The sequence below is a fragment of the Emiliania huxleyi genome (assembly GCF_000372725.1).
Source record: "Emiliania huxleyi CCMP1516 unplaced genomic scaffold EMIHUscaffold_526, whole genome shotgun sequence".
Classification (NCBI taxonomy): Eukaryota; Haptophyta; order Isochrysidales; family Noelaerhabdaceae; genus Emiliania; species Emiliania huxleyi.
Window position 1 is genome coordinate 30050 of NW_005198045.1, and position 20425 is coordinate 50474.

Here is a 20425-nt window from a genome sequence, read left to right on the forward strand (position 1 = left end):
TCACGACTCTCAACATGCCCCGGTCCCGGGTTCATGACGGTCCTGTCGTGACTACAGGCGCCCGCGGCGTACGTGCCGCCGCCACACCTATCGCCGCGCTGCTCGTCTGCATGGAACACATCGGCGAAAGGCGCGTGGCTGGTTGCGCCGTTAGCTTGGCTGCATGCGGCGCTGCGCGCGCGCCCGTCGCTGCTCGCTCTAGGCTTCGAGAAGGCGAGGCTGCGCGAGGCATTTCGGTGCGAGGTGACCGGTGCTGGCGGCTGCCGCTGCGGACTGCCAAAGATCCCGTCGGGCGAGTTAGAAACTTCGGGTCCCCTGCTCCTCTCCCGGTCGCCGCGGGCGCAGCACCTCTGCCCGCGGGGCTCCGCAGCCATCTGCGCGCAGGAACTCACCCGGCTCGATGGCAGCCACTGTGCGTACGGGCGTGAGGGCTACACCCCGCACGGCCGCCTCTTCTCCATGCGAGCCTTCCTTGCGCGCTCGGCGGCGCTCGTGGCGGCATGGCCGCTCGAGCCCCTCCCCGGGTTCATGAATCGGCACAACCACACGGTGCTCGCGCGTTGGAGCTGGCAGCCGCGGCTGGAGATGAACCGCGTTCTCGCAGCCTCGCACCCGGAGCTCGTCTACGAAGCGGCCGCGATGGCGCGCGGACTGCAGGTGCTGTACGTCGACCCATGGACCGCGGGTCTGCAGCGCGTGGACCTGATCCCGTAAGTACGAGAGCGTACTACGCTGAGTGTGTACCTATAGGCCGTAAGCACAGGATTACAAATTCAAAAATTCAAAAATGGATACCTGGAGAAGGTGGGCGTATTACCCCAATGCCAGATGCCAGAACATAAGAGCAAAAAACTATCCGCTAAAACTGTCTAAACCGACGGCGAGGAGGAGGGTCCAGGGAGTCAGAGGACACGGCGCGAACACTGTGATTGACGACAAGGATGAATCCACCGAATTGTACACAAGAGCACCGTGGCATCATGAGAGCTCAACTAGGAGCGTTATCTAGATAGGCTGAAGCTGGCCGCTGGGGAAGATGGAGCTGAAGGAGCGCTGCATGGGCATGCGGCCCCTCTCGATGGGGCTAGCGGCAGGCGGTCATCTTGAGGCCGTCGGGGGTATGGTATCGGCAGAGCGCTTGTCCGAGCTGCCTCTTGAGCGCCTGGACTGGGGGCGGTGGGCGCGTCAGGCAACCCCTAACACCCCCCCCCCCGGCGGATGCCCCTCGCCGCCCACCGAGTAGAAGCCGCGCTCGTCCGCCGCCACGCGGGCGCGGAACGGCGCCTTGTTCTGCTCGGTGAGGAGGGAGAGGAGGCCGCGGAAGACCTATGAATGAAGAGAACAAACTCGGCACGACAGGTGCTCTTGTCCTACGGGGCGGGTACCGCGGGACGGGCGAACGGGTAGCGTGCGCGCGCGCGTGGGTGGGTTGGTGGGTGGGTGGGTGGGTGGGTGAGTGGGTGGGTGGGAGGCGGGAGGATCAGCACCTTCGGCGTCACCCACCGCACCAGCGAGGGCGGGATCAGCCAGTGCGGGACGGCGATGTTGGTCTTCATGAAGGTGGTGATGTCGATGTGCCCCTCGACCGCGGAGGAGGGCGCGACCACCCACGCGAAGCCGTCGACGTGCATGCGCACCCGCCGCGGCAGCCGCGGCAGCACCCTCCAGCCACGGTGCTCCTACGGGGACGCGTCATGGACGTGTCGCGGACACGTCCCTGAGCCAGCCGCGGACGCAGCCTCCCGCGGCTCCTCCTCGTCCTCCGGCGGAGAGCTGTGCGGAGGCGTGGGGCAGGGCGTGAGCTCACGGGCAGGGCGCGCGCGGCACTGGGTGTAGAGCCGGGGTGCAGAGTGAGCTGTGGCACCGTGCAAAGCCGACGCAGGCCTTGCCGGTGCCGTCGCCGCCCACGTCGCTGCGCACGACGCCGACGGCGCAGCAGACCGAGTCGTAACCGGGGAAGGGTCCCCACGGCTCGATCGCGACGTGGTAGACCACATTGTTTGGCGCAAACTCGTGCACGTTTGCAATGTGCTCGATCCGCGGCAGACCCGGCCAGCGCGGCAGCGGGATCAGATCCGGCTCCCGTACGAGGGCGACGCACTCGAGCATCGAGAGCGGCACCGCCTCTATCTTTTGCGTCACGAGGGCGACGTGCGACGACTCCCAGGTCATCGACAGCTCGTACCTAGCCGTAGCTCGTGGTGTGGGGCAGGGTGTCAAAACAGGGTGTCAAAATCGCGTTGCTCACCTGCAGCTGCCGCTCTCGGCCAGCGCAAAGATGGAGGGTGACCCGCCATGTGCGTGACGCACCGACTGGATGAGAGCGTGTGCTTCCCGCAGCTCTCTGCGCTGGAGCGGAGTCAAGTCTCCCAGCCTCCCAGCGGGCTCGTCGAAGAAGGAGCCAGCGTCATCAAGGCACGAGCAGGTCTCCCGGGATGAAAGCTCACTCTCCGGGTCAACCTCGTCCTCGTCGAAGAGCTGGAGCTCCCAGCGGAAGCCGCCGAGCAGCTTCATGATGGGCCGCACTGCAAAACGCGCGAAGCGCGGCCGATGCCGGCTCAGGAAGAGTGCACTGCAGCCGAAACCTCTCACAGACCAGCACCGTAGCGAATAGCGTGATAGTTCTGGCTTTGACGTTTCTGGAACCAAGAAAACTCAGCGCCCAGGGTGCGGGACTGGCGCAATGTCACTAACACAGGTGCACTACTGAAAAATAATTTACGGGGAAACTCTCTCAACAAAATTAACGTGAATTCGCTTTCTTCCTATGTGCTTTCATGCTGTTGTCATGCTGGTTGCTGCGCCGCCCAGGCCGGTCTTTACTCAATTTCAACGGCGACGTTGCCGCCGTCACCGCCCCTGCCCCGGCCTTGCCAGAGTGTGTCCGCACTTGTATGGTCTGCTCGCGGCCAAAACGTGCAGCGCGCCATGCAGAGCCAAGTGATGCAAAATAGGCATGCGAACGCCAGCAGCAACGCACGCGGCATCTGACTGAGCCCAACCACTTCTGGGAAATCCATCATACAGAGCAAGAAAAAAGCGGAGAGAGAGGTAAGCAGCATTTCGGTGGCACCACGCACTGCAGCCCAGGCAATCGCCAGGTTAGCCTGGGACGCAAAGGTTGGGAGGTCTGGCTGGTTGCTCGAACGTGCCAGGCGCGCGCCCCGATCGAAGGCCATGGCGACAACTGACGGAACCACTGCAAATGTTGCGACTGCAATCAATACGAAGCAGAGGGCTTGACTGAACGCCGAGGTCTCTCGGAGTGCTGCATTGATGAAGCCGAATTGGAGGCATACAAGTGGGAGCATCACCAGCAGCAGCGTCGAGTACGGCAACGTGGTCCCATCTCCGTGATGTAGTCGCTGCAGCACCTCGTCCTTGAGTGCAGTTCTCACCATCTGATTGAATGCATCCAAGCCGTCCATGCCATTTTGCGCGTACATGGAGCCGATCGCGGCGTAGATTTCGACGCGATCGGCGGCACTGTAGCACCCGGCTGCCCGTACGTCGAACGACTCGAGGTGCTTTTGGAGCGCGACCCGCTGAAGCGCCATATCAGCACCGAACATGGTAGCGCCAATGCAGATTAAGAAGTAGCCAAAGCCAATGACGAAAACAAAGACGAGGAAAAGGAGTAGCACTTCGGTTTCCCACCACCCTTGTCCCAACAGGGCTGGGCCTTGCAATGATCCAGGCATGTCGCCGTCGAAGAGGAGAATGTGGAACACGACAATCATGCCAAACGCTATGGCCTCCAATGCCACGGTCACGAATGTAGCAATGGCGCTGCGAAGAGGGAGGAATATCACCGGCTTGTTAGGATGGATCGCAGAGAAAGTAGCCAACTCATACACACACCAGAGCCTGTCAAAGTAATGCTCGTCCCAGAGTACGAGAAGCCGTTGCGACATGGCGACATAGCCGGCCAGGTGCCGAATGCCTGTCGTTTTTAGGGCTCTGTTCGCTTGGTGGATGCACGCCGCATCGACGAAGTAGATGCGTTGCTGCATAGCAAGGAGGAGGAAGGCTGAGGCAACGGCGGCGAGCAGGCCGGCTAGGTACTCCCACGGCGATGCGAGGAGAACGGTCGGGTTGTCGGCGACCATCAGCGTTCTGACGTTACCCGGCAGCTCCACAGCGCGCTGCAGGCAGCTCATCGCGAGGCAGGCGAAAATTGCGACAGCTACAGGCAGAAGGCCAACTTCGTGGAGAGCCAGGGCCATCCACTTGCGGTTCCCATCGGAACGCCAAGCGTGGGAGACAAACGAGTCGATGGCGGAGACAGGCCGCGACCGTTCGAAGAGGCGCTCGCGGTCGTCAAGTGCCAATTTGTCCGGCAGCACGGTGAAGATGTTGGTGCAGGAGGCCAGCACGCTCTGCACACTGACGCCCCTCTGCAGCTCTCGCGGTGGGAAGAGTTTGCTGGTGGCGTTGATGTACAATGAGACATTTCCTGCCTGCGCCACGGCGGCTTCCGCCGCCCTCTCGAGAGCCGCGGGGGCGGTCTTCCTGTCGTGCTGCATCGCGAGGCGACGCTGTGCCCAGGAGAACCCCACGACCTTGTTTTTGGGGCTAAGTCATTTCAATTGCCGCGGCCCCGGCCACTTTCGCCGAAACCTTGCTTGGTATACACCACGCCGGTGTCCAGTCCTTACTTAGGAGAGAGAGAGAACACAACCCCCTCTCCCTTTTCTCCCAGTAAGCTAAAAGTACGTACTTAGGCGATACACCACACGGCATACTTACTTACTTTCGTAGCAGCGCGACGAACGAGGTCCAGGAGGACCTCCTTGATGTGCCGCGTCTGGTTGGTGGCCCGCCGCGCCGTCGTTCTGCGCCACGTCGCCGAGGGCGTCAAAGGGCACAGATTGTGCTGGCGTAGATGCCGTCCGCCATGACGTCCGTCATCATCGACAGGTGCAAGCCGAAGCGGCGCTGCAGCGCGAAGCGCAGCACCCGCGAGGGCAGGCGGAAGTGCGCGCGGGTCGGGATCGCGTTCAAAAATGCCCGCGCCGAACTGGCTCGCCGAGTCAAACCGCACCTGCTCCCTCCTCCCTGCGCGGCCCGCCACCGCATGCATGTCCCTCCAAGCCGAATGGTGAATCATCGCGGAGTATCGGCGCTGGGCGTGTTGTAGAAGATTGCTGCGCGAGCTCCATTCGGTAAGCGGAAGGTATGCATGCGCCGGGGGCAGCCCTCTCGGGTTGTAGATGCGGTAGGCCCGGCCAGTATTGTCGTAGAAATAGTACGTCGTCTTGTCCTCTCGGTACTTGGCGTCGAGGGCGGCGTGCGCCGCCACCAGCCGCGCCTGGCGGCGTGCGACGTCGAGGTGGACCGGCAGCAAGACCACGCCCGTCGGATCGCGTCCACCACCTCCTCGTCGCCGCGCAGCATTTTTTCTCTTAGTGAGTGTGCCTGTGTTAGTACCAGGTGCCAGTCCGCGCCTGTGTAGCCTGTCTGGCTGTGTGAGAGAGTGTTGTGTTAAATTCTGTTTGTGTCGCCTACCTACTTCCGCGGACGTGGTGAATGGGTTCTTTGCACGCGTGCAAGATTGGGCGTCTTCTGCCTCAGTCCCTTTGATGGGAGGCCCCAGGGTGGGGGCCACCTCGAACCCCAAGCCTGGGTTTCGAGTGGAGGGTGCCCCGGATTCACCTATCCGTCGGGCCCCGGTACATTCATCAGAACTGATCACATTGCGCAGCAGCCGCCCCTTCGCCGACCGGACGGCAGTGCGCTGCGCTGTCGCTCTGTCGTGCACGCTCTCGTGCTTCGTTGTGACACGGGAGTAAGGTCGGTGTTGGGGCGCCGGAGAGGGGAACCCCAATCGCAATGCAGTCATCGCGCGGCGAGAGCGCCCAGGCTCTCAAGCATGTGCAAGTTTCATCAAGCACATGCACATGCGCACAATCATGCGCATGCTACATCATGCACGTATGGATGCACAAGCACATGCGCTTTTTTACGAATGCCAAAACGTGCAATGCTTCTGCACTCATCTCGTTATCCACTCTTTGACATCATAATCATCCTCCCGCTCAATAGACTCAATGAACTGCCTCCTCGCATATCAACGAACGGCTGCGAGCGGCGATCCCAGGGACGCGCACGGCTGCGACGTGCGACGCCCTGAACAAATGTATGTATGTATGAACAAAATAGCTTGGCTCCGAATTCTTCTTTCACTCTACTGGGCCTCGGCAATTGCTGAATGCTGCTCGCCGTCCCCGCTCTTTCGACATCCGCCTTCGTTTCTGCCCAGCGGCCCGCCCTTTGCGGACGCGCACGAACCTGCTCGCCGTCGCTCAAGAGCGAGTCGGACCGGTATTCGTTTGCCGACCCGACGGTGATCCTCAATTCCTTCTTCAAGAAGACGCCGGCTCTCGGTGCGCCGCAGGAAGGAAGAGCACACGGTACACGACTCACGCCACTCTGGTCTCCACACCGACAGGCGCTCAGAAGTACTACACCGGCCTGCAGACAGACGCCACCACGGGTGCCGAACCGAGGCCCGCCGAGCCAGCTGCCGAGGAGGCGCTGGACCTCGTGTCTGATTCGTGCATCGACTGGGGTGCACTCTCGCCGCGCGAGGTGGCCGCTGCGTTCGTGATGCTCAAAGGCGGGCGGAAGCAGGAGGCTGAGTCGCTGCTCGTGTCTGTGCTGGCGGAGCTGCGCCAGATGAGGGACGCGTCGCAGGCGTGGGCGGCGGATGACGAGGCGGAGGTGTCCGCAGCCTTCTTCGATGGCGGCCGCAAGCCCGAGTCCGACCCGTCCAAGGCCAAGTACTACACGGGGCTCTGAGTGCGCCAAGACCTTTGCGTTACGTCGGGGTTAGGCGGCAGCGCCCCAGCCGCCAGAGTCCACGGGCAGCCAGCTTCATAGACGAATCTCTTGTTTGTTATGTGTTGTCAGTACGCATTGCCCGACAGCTTCGCCCTAATCTCGCGCAGCTGCACGTCCAGTGCCGTCGTCACCTCGCACCACCCCGACGCGGCCAATAAAAAAGAAAGAAAGAAGGCTTGTTAGAAGGCAGACCACCCAAAAGCGGGAGGGATGGGGCCCAACCAACAAGAAAGACCATGGCGCATGGGAGGACGGCACGCCTAACAACAGTAACAAATCAGTAACAGCTTGGGCTGGGGAGAACACTTGAACAACGTTGAGGATTTCAGCCAACAATAGTGCAACTGTTAGGCCCAAAGTTAACGTTTGACAACCCTACGGCGCAGCTACGAGCCCTAGCGCCGGGGTGTGCGATTTTTTCCCATTTTTCCGTTTCTTTGTTCCAACACAAAAAAGTAATACCACCTTCGTACATATAAAGCGACAAGAGATGAAGATCATTCGCCACAGCCGCTCGAAGCGACTAGCCCGGGGACCGAGGCGTGCCCTGAGAGACCCTCGGACCGCGGCGCACTCAGCTCCGCCTCGTAGTGTGCGCCTCAGCGCGCCACGGCGTGCGGCAGCACGTGCTCGCGCCACACGTCGGACAGCGCGCTCCAATCCGGGCGCGCCTCGGCGGCGTCGGGCGGAGAGAGCGCGATCTGGTACCCGATGCGCATGACCGTTACCGCGTACTCGCGCGCCGCCGCGGGGAAGAGCGAGTGGTTTGCCGGCGACCACGGCGCCGCCGCCCGCCGGATCAGCGCCGCCGCCTCGCCCGGCTCGCCGCCCACGGCGCGCTGCAGCGGCGTCGGCTCGCCCTCGTGCAGGCTTGCGCCGCTGCGCAGCAGGGAGAGAGCGCGGGCGGCGGTGAGGGTCTCAAGGTGCGCGAGCGGCGTCCAGCCGTGGCTGGCGACCAGCCAGGCGGCGAGGTCGGCGTGGCCTTCTTCGGTTGCAAACTCCTCAGGCGTGCCGAAGGGCGTCACCGCGGCGCGGGAGGCGCCGTAGGAGGAGAGGAGCTTGGCGACCTCGAGGTGGCCGTTGAGGCATGCGATGAGCAGCGGCGTGGCGCCGTTGTTCATGGCTTGGCCGACCGCTGCGCCAACCTCGAGAAGCAGCTGGGCGATGTCGAGGTGGCCCTTCCCGCACGCCATGTACAGCGGCGTGGCGCCATCCTCCTCGGCTTGGTTGACCGCCGCGCTGGCCTCGAGGAGCAGCCGGACGCACTCGAGGTGGCCGTTCAGACATGCGGCGTACAGCGGCGTCCGGCCGTCGTCATTGGCTTGGTTGACCGCCGCGCCAGCCTCGCGCAGCAGCTGCACGCACTCGACGTGGCCCTCCTGGCACGCGATATGCAGCGCGGAAGCGCCGCCGCCAGTCGTCGCCCCGACGCTCGCGCCGGCTTCTATCAGCAGCCGCACCCCCTCGGCTTGCCCGTGGCGAGCGGCCCAGGTGAGCAGCGTGTCTTGCTTCTCGGTGTCGAGCCGCGCATCGAGCTGGGCCGCGAGCGACGTGCCGCGCGTCCGCCGCCCGGAGAGGAAGGCGCGCAGCGAGGCCAGGTCGCCCACCGCCAGATCGGGCAGCAGGGCTGGGCTGCCGCTCATGTTCATGCCGCAGAAAGAAGAAAAATTGCGAAAGAAGTGGCGCTCCTCGCCCCCTGTCGCGACCATCCGTAGGTCCCTTCATAGACAGACAGTGTCTGTGAGAGACGGAGCCTGTTCCTCAAAAGCCGACAATCGCGGCCGATAGGCTCGCATAAACGCACATAGAAGCTCACACACGCACTCAAAAATAAAACAACGGCGGATGGCGACTGGCCGGCGCTGTCGGCGGGCGAGTTTGTTGTTGCGAGTTTGCGGCGCACGCGCTGCGCGTAGGCGGCGCGTGGGCGGGTGGCCCGCCCGGCCGTCGGTGAGCACCGGGCGCGAGGGTCGGTCGGTCGGCTCCTAACTCGCTGCATGCATATAGTAGCGATGAGCTCACTAGCTAGCTAGAGCTCACACTAGAGGCCGTCATCGCATTCGCCCTGGGACCCAGCGCTGACTTCTGACTGTCGTTGCGGTCTATCCCTTTCTCGACTGTCTGAGCTTGTGACTCTCTCTCTCTCTCTCTCTCTCTCTGAGCTTGTGCGTCTTGCCTTGGGTCCGTGGTTGTGTTTTTGTGCGAACACTGAACACCGGCACGGGGGGGGGGAGGGGGGGGGGGGGGGGGAAACTTCCACTCCACCCCCACTCGAGGGGAACCTTCTTTTCTACCAGGCTAGGATTGAGAGCGAGGCTGCTCTCAATCCTAGCGGTCTACAAAAGAAGGTTCACCTGCAGTGGCCCAGGGTTCGGACTTTTTGCGGGGTATGGTAAGGTCTTCTCTTGGCCTGCACAAGCTTTTCCGGCAAACAAAAAGGAAAACAGAGGGTCCCCAGCACTTTGCGTTTCCGGAAATTTCCAGGGAAAACAGAGGGTGTTTGGTGCTCCATTCTGGAAACTCGCGAGTTTCCCTGAGTGAGTCTGAGAGCTGGTCTGGGGCAAAATCTGACGCAAAATTGAGGAAATCGGCACGACACCCAGGCGGTCGCAGGGTATTTTCCAGGCATACCCGGGGTTTTCCAGGTATACCCGCAAAATACCCGGTATTTTGCCGATTTGGCTGATTTTGGGCCCAAACCAGCCTCAGACTCGGCTCAGAGCCCGGAAAATTTGATGGTTTCCCCGGGAAAATAGAGAGGAAAAGAGAGGGTGCTGTAGAGAAAAAAGGAAAGGAAAAGAGACGGGGTGCGAGAGGAAAAGCTTGTTCAGCCTAAGCTTTTCTCCCGCTTGCTGACAGACCCAGCCTGGAAAAGAAGGTTCACCCACTCGACGCCACCCACCGGCCTGTCGCGGCTCCGAGCAACGCGGGAGGGTAGACATAGCCCACGACGCTCAACGCTCGGCTCGGTCTCGTGATTGGCGTGTACATGAATGCTGATGCCGGCGCACCCAGCCACGCCGCCCTCTTCACCGGCCAAGGCATCCCGTCGGGCCAGCTAGCAGAGCTCCGACGGCTCGCGACAGTGGCCGTGAGCCAGGCGTTTCTCGCCGACCTCAGCTGCTTCCTCGTGACTGAGGTGGGCCGCCTCGACGCCGCACTCGCCGGTCGGCACCTGGCGCACGGCCTGGACATCGCGACGTGGGCGAAGGAGCGGGCCTCGACGCCGGACCTCGACTACCTCAACTCGCCTCCGGTGGCGCTCGTGTTGACGCACGCGGTCCAGCTCGCCGCGTTTCGCTACTCCTGGCGGTGGCGTCCGGTGTCGGCGACAGACGGCACGGGCTTTCCCGGCGTGGCGGCAGCCTCCGGGCACAGTCAGGGCCTGGCGGCGGCCATGGTTGTGGCGTGCAGCACGGACGAGGCGTCGTTTACCGCGCACTCCAAATCCTTTGCCCGTGGACTGCTCTATCTCGGCCTCGCTGTCTCCGAGGCTCTTTCTCTCGGCACGCCGTCTCCGCCGCCTCCCTCCTCGCCGCCGCCTCCCTCCTCGCCGCCGCCTCCCTCCTCGCCGCCGCCTCCCTCCTCGCCGCCGCCTCCCTCCTCGCCGCCGCCTCCCTCCTCGCCTCCGCCTCCGCCCTCCTCCTACGCCCTGGCGTTGACCAAGGTGGACGAGCGACGGGCGCGCGCCCTCGTGCAGGAGTATGTCGCCTCGTCGGGAGATCACGTCTCCCTGGTGGTCGCGAATGGGAGCGAGGCCTTCCTGGTCGCCGGGGATCCCTCCGCCCTGCGGCGGCTGCAGACGTGGTGCGGAGAGGCGCGTGTCCGCCCTAGACGCGGACTGCGGATCCGAGTCCGTGTGACTGCACGCGATGCTGAATACACGGCACGATATACGTCTCCACAAGCCCTGACTCTGGTGTACTCATGACGGAGTCGTATGCCCTCGGTCGCCACGAGGGTGCCTGGAACCTTCTCTGAACCGTCCCTGAACCGTCTCTGAGCCGTCTCCGAGCGTCTCTGAACCGTCTCTGAACCTTCCCATAGGCGTGCCGCCCGCCACGGCCGGCGACCCGGCTGCTTCCTGTCTCGGCACGAACCCACTGCAAGAGCCTCTCAAGGACACGTCCTGGACACGTCCTGGACATGTCCTGGACTTGTCCCACAGGCGCCGTACCACTGCGAGAGCCTCCTCTCCGGCGCGTGCGGGGCGGCGCTGTGCGCGCTGCGCTCGGCCGCCGGGCACGCCGCAGTTGGTAGCGACGCGTTGGCGCGGCCTCTCATCTCGTGCGTCGACGGCGCGAACCTCGAAGGCTCGTCCGTCGCTTGCCTCCACGAGTACCTCCTGCGCTCGCTCGCCATGTGGCCTGTGGACTGGCCAGCCGCCGTGCGGGGCCTCCTCCGCTGCGCGCCTTGCGTGCGCCGCTGCGTTGACTACGGGCCGGGCGGCGGGGCCGGCGCGGCTAAGATGAGCCGGCAGGCCGCGGCCGAGGAGGAGGGCGTTACTTTTGAGTACTACACGCAGCTGGTGCGACCAGGCCCGCTGCCGCAGTCCTGGCTTGCTTGGCTCAAGCTGGAGGAGGAGAGAGAGGGAGGGGGTCCGTGCGTCGTCGACGCGCCGTCCTGACTGCCATGTACTTCGTTTTTCTGGTGAGCGCTCTGTGCGAGTGGCCCGCCGCATAACGCATAACCATATAAGCGTGATAGTCATTAAGTAGTGGGGGAAATGGTGATTTTTGAATGAACGCCTCGCGCAAAACCACCGCTACCATGCCAAAGAAGACCCTTGTGGGCTATCCAGAACACCTAAGATCATGCCCTAGCTCTAAAGTGGGCCCGAGATACGCCAGCTAAACCCCGGATTTTTTCCGGCAGGCGACAACAGCCGCGGCACGAGGTCAGAACGCGGCCTCGGAGAGCTCGAGCGAAGGCGCCGACGGTGGCAGCCGTGGTAGTGGTTTATGGTAGAAGGCTCCTGAGCCGTCGGGCACCACGCTCGACGTCGCCGAGCAGCCGCACCTGTCGCGAGCGCCTGCGCGTCGGGCGCTGCCGGCTCGACCTCCATTTTCGGCGAGGTGTCGGGCGCGGCGGGCGGCTCCGGCGCCTCGGTGGCGACCGTGGGCTCGGTGGTCGCCTTGGGCTGCCTGTGGATGTTGTCGTTGGCTGATTTCTTATGCTTCTTGCCCGTTCGGCCGAGGCCTCGGTTGCGAGGCATCTCGGTACACGCGACGGCAGCACGACGTACACGACGAGGACGGCTCCTTGATGGCGACCTGCAGCAGGACGGTGCGCATGTTTGGAGCGTGGTAGCGGACGCATCGGGCCTAGCCCGGGGCCGTGGCGTGTACCGAGAGGCTGGTCTACCGAACACTTTTGGTGCATACCGGCCCAGAAGAGCGGCAAGGAAAAAATTTATTCGGACACTGTACTGAGCCATTTCCCCCACTACATTAAGTCTGTGTGAAAAATATGTGTGCTCGCGTTTTGCCGAGGTTTCGCTTTATTGCCGGGATCATTCGATTTCGTGCACGTACGCGGCGCACACCGTACACTCAGCGCCGCCGCCTGGGCGCAAAACGGAGGAAGCATGCAGAACCGCCAAACGACGTAGGAACGAGGCGTGTGCAGACCGACGTACACACGCGAAACGTACCGTAAGGGGAGAGCTGGGGGGCGCGCAGGGGGAGGCGGCCCTGGTTTGCGCTCGGCTGCGGGGCCAATGGCAGCGGTACGATGCCTCGCGACCAGGAGAGAGAGAGGCTACGCGTACGGGTAGATCTTGTCCTGCGTCGTCGCTTCCGCACTGGACACCTCGGTATACGAGGACATTGATGTCAGGCCAAAGAACTGGGCCGGGCTGACGAGGAGGCGTGTATCGTCAGAAGACTTGAGAGAGTACGGGGCGAGGTCGGCCATCCGGAAGCCGCGTGCACGGATGGCGTCGACGCACACGGGGCTCAGACGGATGCGTGAGAGCCGTGGGTGGAAGATGGTCGCGGTGGACAGCTTGAGCTTCTCGAGCTGGCGGCATCCGCCGAGAAGCGCGTCCAGGCCCTTGTCCGAAAAGTCGAGGTGGCCCTTCAGCGTGAGGGACTTGAGGTTCGGGCAGTTCTTGCCGAGCTCGATCAGCAGCGTGTCGGTGAGCCCCGAGTGCGGGCTCGTTTCGCCCATCCCCTCTGCGCGCTCGAGCTCGAGCTCCTCGAGCATCTCTCGCCCGCGCACGATTTGCACGGGCGAGGCGGCGGGTGGGGGGGGATGGGAATGGGGGGGGGGGGGTGAGGGGGCCGCCCCTAAGGCCCGGCGCGGCGGAACAAGTGCAACAACGCATGATGCAGGAGCTGAGAACGCATGTGGATGTGCGATGTGGCCGATTGTGGGCACAAACACTCAGGTGCATCGGAGTGCATGCTCAGGCCTCAGCCTCAGAGGTGTCAGACGAGCCTCTAGGACGTAGGACGAGCAGAGGGCCTCCCCGTGCCCCACGGCCACACGGATTTTGATTTTTGACTTTTAAGACTTTAATTCTTCCGCTCGCCCGCCCGCCCCCGCGCCGCATACCGGATATCGCCCATCGCCCATGCCGCCACGGCGGGACGGCGGCGCCGCGCGCAGCCGCGACGGGACCACGTCAGAGAGGGCTCTACAACATGTAGGCTTGCGGGGCCGTGGGACACTCCCCGCTCTCTCGGCGCTCACCCGCCTCGCCGTCGGAGGGCGGCTCCGCCCGCGGCTCCGCCCGCCGCTCAGGGCGCCGGTTTGGAGTCCGCCACCACCTTGAGCAAGCTCTGCACCGAGGCGGCCCACCCCTCGAGCGAGCCCTGCAGCCGGCCGAGCTGCTCCTTCCCAAACTCGCGCTCGAGGCAGCCCGAGACGACGATGGTGGAGCGCACCTGGTCCATCTTCGCGACGATGAGCCCCGCCTGGAGAAAAAGAAATATGTCGACAAAAAAGAAATATCGCCAACGACCCGATTTTTCTTTTTTCCAGAAGCTCCACTAGTCTCGCCTGTTGTTTGTGCCCTTGGCGCACCTTGAGTGCTGGGGGGGGGGGCGACGGGGGGGTCGTGGCCGCGAGTGGCGTAGACCGTAGTGCCGTACGCTGACTCGACACTCGTGATGACTGATGTGCACGAGCGCCCAGCTGGCAGCTGAGTGTCTTGTGAGCTTGTGTGTGTGTCTCGTGTCTGTGCTCTCTCTCTCTCTCTCTCTCTCTCTCTCTCTCTCTCTCTCTCTCTCTCTCCTCTCTCCCTCGCCCTCCCTCCCGGCGCTCCCTCCCTTCCCAGCTCCCTGCTCCCTCCTCTCTCTCCGCTCTCTCAAGAGACAACACAAAGACTCACAGCCCGCGCTCTGAAAAACACACGATTTCGGGTTGTCGATATGATAGCATTGTCATCCACCCCGACCATCCGCTTCCCGACAGCGATTCCGCCCGCGTCTCGTGCTGTCAAGGGCGGCGTGCTGAAGGTGAAGCGCGCCGCGCGCGAGAAAGAGGAGCGGGGCGGTCGTGCCACAACACGAGGACCGCAGGCCGGCAACACATCAGGGGGGCGGCGGCATGGAATCACGCAGAGCGGGGCAGCAAACGGACGGGGCGGGGGGGCGGGGCCGGCTAGGCCGCCTTCTCCGCCTTTTGGCGCTCCTGCTCGTCGTACTCGAGAATGATTCGCATCGCCACGCCGAGCTGCACCGCGTTGCAGACCTGGGGCGGCAGAGTTGGCTGGTGTGGGGCGAGGGGCGAGGCGGCACTGTGTGGCGGCACGCTGGCAGGCTTGTGAGCACGCGTGCGTGTGTGTCGCCTGCTTGAAGAGCATGATTGGCAGCGTCGCTCGCAAGACCAGGCCGGCATAGTCCGCGGCGTCGGCAAAGTGCGCCGCATACATCGCGACGTACCTGCGGCGAGGTGTGCCCGAGACATCAGACACCGAGCCCGAGACTACGGGCGAGAGATCAGGCGCCCCCTCGCCACTGGTGCATCGGACGAGGTGCATCGGACGAGGAGCCCACTCTCGGGTCCTCTCGGGTCCTCTCGGGTCCTCTCGGGTCCTCTCGGGTCCTCTCGGGTCCTCTCGGGTCCTCTCGGGTCCTCTCGGGTCCTCTCGGGTCCTCTCGGGTCCTCTCGGGTCCTCTCGGGTCCTCTCGGGTCCTCTCGGGTCCTCTCGGGTCCTCTCGGGTCCTCTCGGGCAAGACGTACCAAAACTCGGTGCCGGCGCAGGCGACGAAGAGGACGGGCTTCTTGTAGTAGAAGCGGAGCAGCGCATTCTCGCACTCCTGGAGAGGAGCGGTTGGCCAACCTCGGCTCCTCTCGGCTCATCTCGCTCTGCGAGGCGGCGTGTGTGCGCAGCGTGTGCACTGCTGCGGCATGCACTCTGCGGCGAATGCGCTGCGGCATGTGCATTGCGGCACGTTCGCTGCGGCGAGTGCGCTGCGGCGAAGTGCATTACTGCGTGTGCTCTCCTTGTGCGATCCGAGGCCGAGCTTGAGCGAGGCGTACATGTGGTACCAGTGCGAAAACATGTCGAGGGTGACGAGCGCGCAGAGCACCGCACCTGAGGGAGAAGGGGAGAGCAGCGGACAAGTACTGTGGACGTGTCTGATCGACGTGTCGTTGCGGACGTGTCGTTGCGGACGTGTCTTGCGGCCGTGTCGTTGCGGACGTGTCGGCGGGTGTCCGCAGGCGCTAGGGCGTTGGAGGAAGGGGGGGAGGAGGGGAGTGTCTGGAGAGTGTCACGCGGATCTCGGAAGTCTCTCGGAAAGTGTCTCGGAAGTGTCTCGGAAGTGTCTCGGAAGTGGCCTCGGAAAGTGTCTGGGAAGTGTCTCGGAAGTGTCCCACGCCGAGGTGCGGGTAGAGGGAGCCAAGTATGATGCAGAGGCACGTCGTCGACGCGCGGTCCGTCACCTGGCGTAGGGACGACCAGTCAGCCCGCCAGCCGCTCAACCAGCCGGTCAGCCGGTCTTACACATGCACACACACACGGTTGGCTCCAGGAGCCGCCACCGAGGCCACCCGCTGTCACCGCTTCGGGGAGGAGGGCTGGAGGGGCCGGCGTCTGGTGGGCGGTCAGCCAGCGCGGCGTGGCTCGGCAGCGGAAGCTTCACTGAAGCTTCTCTGAGGCTTCTGCCGGGCGCGGTGTGGCGTCACAAGCTGCTCTGAAGCTTCTCTGAGGGTGGCGCACCATGTCCAGCACCGCGCCAAACGTGGAGGACTGGCCGAGCAGCCGCGCCGCGAGCCCATCCGCAGCGTCGAGTCCCTGGGGAGACGACCAATCGGCGGTGACGAGGCAACCGGGCGAGGCGCCCGGGCGGTGGTAAACGAAGCAGCGGCGAGCGCGGCAGTAATTGAGGAGAGGTGCGACCAAGCGGCCAAAGCCGGCGGCGCGGGCAGGACGGAGGCTGAGGACATATTGGCACCGCAGCCGGCCGCGCTACACAATGGGGAGGTTCAGGCCTGCGAGATGACATAGGTGCCGACGGTGAGCCGCCAGTCGTGCATCGCGTAGTGGTAGCCCACGAAGGTCAACACGATCCGCACGTACCCGATGACATTCGGCGCCCAGAGTAGAACCGGCCAGCTTCTTGGCATGCGGCCAGCTCCTTGCTTTGCTTTGGCCGGTTCTGTCTTACTTGTGCTCCTCGCCGGCGCCGATCGAGGCGGACAGCGGGAAGAAGAAAAACACGGGGCGCGGGATGTGAGGTTAATGACGCACTCCAAGTGCTCCCCAAGTGCTCTCGGCCGATGCCATCATCCGGCCCGCTGGGTGAGGTGAATGACTGCACTCCACGTACCACAAAAAGTGTCTTGAAGAAAAGCTCCAACGCTATCTCTCACAGCAGACAGGCTCGACACCCCTCGGCGCGGGGACTGGCGTTTGGTATTGCTAAAAATCTCTCTCTCGGACTGGGGCACGTGCTGGTACTATCACTGTGTGGAGAAGTTTACCTTACCTTACCTTACCTTATCACAAGCACACCTCCGGAGCCGCCTAAGCGACTCCGTTGAGAACGGCATCGCACTTAGCTCCGTGCACAATGCCGCTCTCCCAAATCTCCCCGCATTGGGCGGGCGCGGGGCGGGCGGCTGCGCGCCTGCGGGCGGGCGTCCGCCACGTCCCCGACCGGTCATCTGCTCGCTTGAGCCGTGCCTGCAGCGCCTCCTCCTCCACCAGCGACGCGCGCCTGCAGGTCGTCGCCGAGCCCGGCGAGCCGCGCAAGCTCGGTCACGCCCGCGTCGCAGTCGCCCTCGAAGAAGGCGTCTCGCGGCGGCGAGAGGAGCCGCTCGAGAGGGTCCGCGCCGGTTGGGCCCGCGCCGCCGGCGTCCGCAATGTCAAAGGACCCGACGAGCTCGCGGTTGATGAGCAGCCGCGGCACGTCGCGGGCCTGCGCCATGCACACACTAGCGTCAGGGCGTGACTACGGCACCGCGCCGCGTTTTCCGAGCATCGCGTGAATACGAGGCGACTCCAGTGAGAGCAGCTGCAGTACAGCGGGGTACAGCCGAGGGCGTGTCGTCTCGTTCTGGAGCACAGAGATCTGGCTTCCGCATCTACGGTCGCGGGCCGGCATGTCGACGAGCGAGGCAAAGGGCTGCACCTGCAGCGACGTGCCCATGACGAGCAGCAGGTCGCACGCGTCAAAGTCGGCAGGCACGAGGCGGCCGAACCGCTCGGGAAGCTGCTCGCCGAAGAAGACGATGTCGGGCTTGACCAGCCCGCCGCTCTCCTCGTTGAGCGCCTCCACCGCCTCCTCGCCCTGCCAGAGCGCCTCCCGCAGCCTCTCGACGCCGACCGCCTGGCGGCGGCGCAGCGAGCCCCCGGGCCGAGACGCCGACCACGCGTGCGCCGCGTCAAAGTTGCCGTGGGCAGCGACGGTCAGCTCGGGCGGCACGCCCGCCGCGCTCTCCAGCGAGTCGATGTTTTGCGTGTAGCAGCGGCGCAGGATGCCGCGTGCGGCGAGCAGGGAGATGAAGTGGTGGGCGGGCGTCGGCGCGTGGTTGCCGGGCCACAGCTCCTTTGCGAGGCGGTAAAAGGGGCGCGGGTTGTCCGCGAAGAAGGTGAGGTCGAAGACGGCCTCCGGGAAGGGGAGGCCGTACGACTCGAGCTGCGAGTAGAGCCCCGTGCCGGGCGAGCGAAAGTCGGGGATGCCGGCCGAGACGCTCGCGCCCGCGCCGAGCATGACGATCACCTGTCTGGCACGGGCGAGCCGCTGCGCAAAGGCCTCGAAGGGCGAGCACGCCGAGGGAGCAGGCGGAGCGGAAGGCAGCGCCGGAGCGGGCGGCGGCACAGGCGGCACGGCCGAGCCGACGCGCGAGTCTGGCCCGCCCACCTGGCGAATGCAAACACACAGTCAGGGTGGGGGCACGGTCTCGTGCGGTCTCTCGTGCGGTCTTGTCCTCATCTGGGGCCGAGCGAGTGCAAGGGACAGATCTGCGGAATGCAAGCACCTCTCCTCCGCATCTAGGACCGCATCTAGGCGCCGCATCTACGGCCGCATCTAGCACCGCATCTACGGCCGCATCTAGCACCGCATCTAGCACCGCATCTAGCACCGCATACGGCCGCATCTAGCACCGCATACGGCCGCATCTACGCCCGCAACCCAGGACTCCCCCGACGGGTCTCGCAGGCGAAGGACAAAGGCACGCCGCAGCGCGCAGCAGTCCTCGAGCAGGCGCGCGTACGCCACCGCCTCGGCCTTGGCCGCCGCCGGAAGCGCATCCGGCAGGTTGTGCCTCAAATCCCGCGCGGCGGCGCTGAGCCAGCCTGCAACCTGCAGGGGCAGAGTGCGCGGGCATCACGGAAGTGGAACACGGTGCGCGCGGTGGCCGCCGCGCCGCCCGTCTTCACCGAGCGAGTCGTGTCGTGCCGCGAAGGGCGTGCCACGTCATGCTCCTCGTTGGCACCAAAGGCGTCCGCTCCACAGTCCTCGGCGAGGGGCTCGCGAGGGATGAGGAAGATGGAGCCGTCTCGCCCCTTGTGCACGACGCTATAGGATGAGCAGGATCGCTTCTCAGTCACTCGAAACTATCAAGTGGAGAGGGCGCCCACGGCCGCACCGCGTCAGCCCGCGCATGTCGTTAACCGCCACCTCAATGCGCCGCCGGCCAACGGGCGGCTGAGCTGCTGAAGCACTCGAGGATGACGCTTCAGCAGCTTCGCCATCCTCGAGTGCAGCCGCTGCCGTCGCCACTGCGGCCTCGTCGGCATCAGTGAGTGTCGCCCGCTCGAAGCACGTGGCCAGCTCATCTTCCGACATCGTTTCAGAGATAGTAGCACGAAGGTCTTCGGTCCTCCCCGGGCAGAGACCCTCGCGTTGTTCGGCCCGGGCCGCGGTTTTCTTTTTATCAATCTAGACTGGACGTTTGGACCTCATCATCACCGGCTCGCGGCAATACGGGCACTCTTGCATCAGCTCAGAGCATGGCCCGCAAGCGCACAGGTGCCCGCACGGGACCGCAGCATGCGACTTGACTCTCGCGAAACACACGATGCACGTGGTCTCTCCCCCCATGGTGGACTCGGGGGCAGCCTGTCGCCCCGTGTCGAGGCCTGCGTCCGCTAGTGAGACGGCTGCAAACGGCTCAGTGTCTGGCAGATGCTGCTCCGCCGCCTCGGCTGCCTCTGGCCCGATCAAGCGCTCGAGGCACCGGCGGATGGTTTCCGGAGGGGGATGTGAACGCGGGCAACACGCATGCTGTCGGGCTGTTCAAAAAGGGCGGGTTCGCCCCCGCGGTGAAGATCGACGTCGAGCTGTGGTGCGTCTCGTTCTGCGGGAATGCAGTCACGTGGCACGCAAAGGGCCTGCCTGGCAGGCCCGCCCGGGTAGGCGCCTCCATCGCCTGCCTCTGTGATAGCACGCATGCACTCCTTCGCGACGAGGGCCTTTCGGTGAACAGCGACGTTGATGCATGCCTGCTATTACTGGCAAACCAAGCGCGCGCAAAGGTTCAGGACGGCGTCAGCACCTTTGTGTCGGAAGGCTTCGTGGGGCATGATCCGGATGCTCCCAACTTGTGGGGGGGGCATTTGTAGGGTAAAGCCGCGAGGATTTTACAACCGCAAGAAAATATCGCCCGCCGAAGAGCGTATTAAAGAGGCCTATCATGTTTCAATGCCACAATGGACCCTCCCCCGCCCCGAGATCTGTGTATTCACAGACCTTGAGAGAGGGAGAAGAGAGTACCTCCAAAGTCCAATGGCTAGCTCCCTTCAGCCCTTCACTTGCGCGCAATACGAGCAGGAGGAAGCATTGTTTTTTTTCGCTTTGCCCCGCCGCCCAGGCATGGACCCGGCAGCGTGCCTCCAGCTGCTGACCCAGCGCGCGTGCCGCCCCTTTGCAAGCGCAAAGGAGGACTCGCTTCTGCGCGTTCCGCCCGACGCCGCTCCGCCGGCGCCGCAGCTGTCGCTCGACGAGGCGGCCAGCGCCGGCGAGCTGGTGCGGTTGGTGCTGCAGCAGCAGGAGCGGCGGGTGCTCGAGTACCGCCGCCTCGAGGAGGGCTTTGCGCGCTTCCTCGCTGCGCCCGACGCCGAGGGCTACCCCGCCCTGGTCGCCGACGTGACTTCCGCCTGCGCCCCCATTTCGATCGGTGT

General features: G+C 64.2%; 7 protein-coding genes across 7 annotated transcripts; 2 read left to right on the forward strand and 5 right to left on the reverse strand.

Moving 5' to 3' along the window:
- Nucleotides 1-823: 823 nt before the first annotated feature.
- Nucleotides 824-2584, reverse strand: EMIHUDRAFT_445815 (hypothetical protein). Its single transcript, XM_005766037.1, has 6 exons — nucleotides 2249-2584; nucleotides 1865-2185; nucleotides 1752-1773; nucleotides 1488-1679; nucleotides 1237-1326; nucleotides 824-1162 (listed from the first exon to the last, which is right to left on the reverse strand). The coding sequence occupies exons 1-6, from the start codon at nucleotides 2512-2514 to the stop codon at nucleotides 1085-1087; spliced, it is 969 nt and encodes a 322-aa protein (XP_005766094.1). The 5' UTR covers nucleotides 2515-2584; the 3' UTR covers nucleotides 824-1084.
- A 3627-nt stretch (nucleotides 2585-6211) lies between these two features.
- EMIHUDRAFT_119772 (hypothetical protein) lies at nucleotides 6212-6801 on the forward strand (the record flags this gene model as incomplete). The annotated part of the gene is made up of 2 exons (XM_005766038.1): nucleotides 6212-6386; nucleotides 6452-6801. 2 exons carry the CDS (start codon nucleotides 6212-6214, stop codon nucleotides 6799-6801), a joined length of 525 nt encoding a protein of 174 aa, XP_005766095.1.
- Nucleotides 6802-9832: 3031 nt separating this feature from the next.
- Nucleotides 9833-11470, forward strand: EMIHUDRAFT_119773 (hypothetical protein; the record flags this gene model as incomplete). The annotated part of the gene is made up of 3 exons (XM_005766039.1): nucleotides 9833-10650; nucleotides 10891-10969; nucleotides 11012-11470. The coding sequence occupies 3 exons, from the start codon at nucleotides 9833-9835 to the stop codon at nucleotides 11468-11470; spliced, it is 1356 nt and encodes a 451-aa protein (XP_005766096.1).
- A 271-nt stretch (nucleotides 11471-11741) lies between these two features.
- Nucleotides 11742-12432, reverse strand: EMIHUDRAFT_246736 (hypothetical protein; the record flags this gene model as incomplete). Its single annotated transcript, XM_005766040.1, has 3 exons — nucleotides 11742-11818; nucleotides 11863-11987; nucleotides 12389-12432. The coding sequence occupies 3 exons, from the start codon at nucleotides 12430-12432 to the stop codon at nucleotides 11742-11744; spliced, it is 246 nt and encodes an 81-aa protein (XP_005766097.1).
- A 171-nt stretch (nucleotides 12433-12603) lies between these two features.
- On the reverse strand, nucleotides 12604-13050 carry EMIHUDRAFT_246737 (hypothetical protein; the record flags this gene model as incomplete). Its single annotated transcript, XM_005766041.1, has 1 exon — nucleotides 12604-13050. One exon carries the CDS (start codon nucleotides 13048-13050, stop codon nucleotides 12604-12606), a length of 447 nt encoding a protein of 148 aa, XP_005766098.1.
- Nucleotides 13051-14213: 1163 nt separating this feature from the next.
- EMIHUDRAFT_445817 (hypothetical protein) lies at nucleotides 14214-15409 on the reverse strand (the record flags this gene model as incomplete). The annotated part of the gene is made up of 3 exons (XM_005766042.1): nucleotides 15034-15409; nucleotides 14639-14732; nucleotides 14214-14541 (listed from the first exon to the last, which is right to left on the reverse strand). Coding segments are annotated over exons 1-3 (624 nt in total), but the record flags the coding sequence as incomplete, so codon positions are not given.
- Nucleotides 15410-17249: 1840 nt separating this feature from the next.
- EMIHUDRAFT_76502 (hypothetical protein) lies at nucleotides 17250-18026 on the reverse strand (the record flags this gene model as incomplete). Its single annotated transcript, XM_005766043.1, has 1 exon — nucleotides 17250-18026. A coding segment is annotated over one exon (777 nt), but the record flags the coding sequence as incomplete, so codon positions are not given.
- Between the last annotated feature and the right edge of the window lie 2399 nt (nucleotides 18027-20425).

Coding starts and splice junctions, on each gene's coding strand:
- EMIHUDRAFT_445815 (XM_005766037.1), bottom strand. CDS start 2,514: ATGAAGCTGCTCGGCGGCTTCCGCTGGGAGCTCCAGCTCTTCGACGAG. Junction 1,774..1,864: donor GCCTGCGTCGGCTTTGCACG/GTGCCACAGCTC, acceptor GCCTCCGCACAG/CTCTCCGCCGGAGGACGAGG. Junction 1,327..1,487: donor TGCGGTGGGTGACGCCGAAG/GTGCTGATCCTC, acceptor CTTCATTCATAG/GTCTTCCGCGGCCTCCTCTC.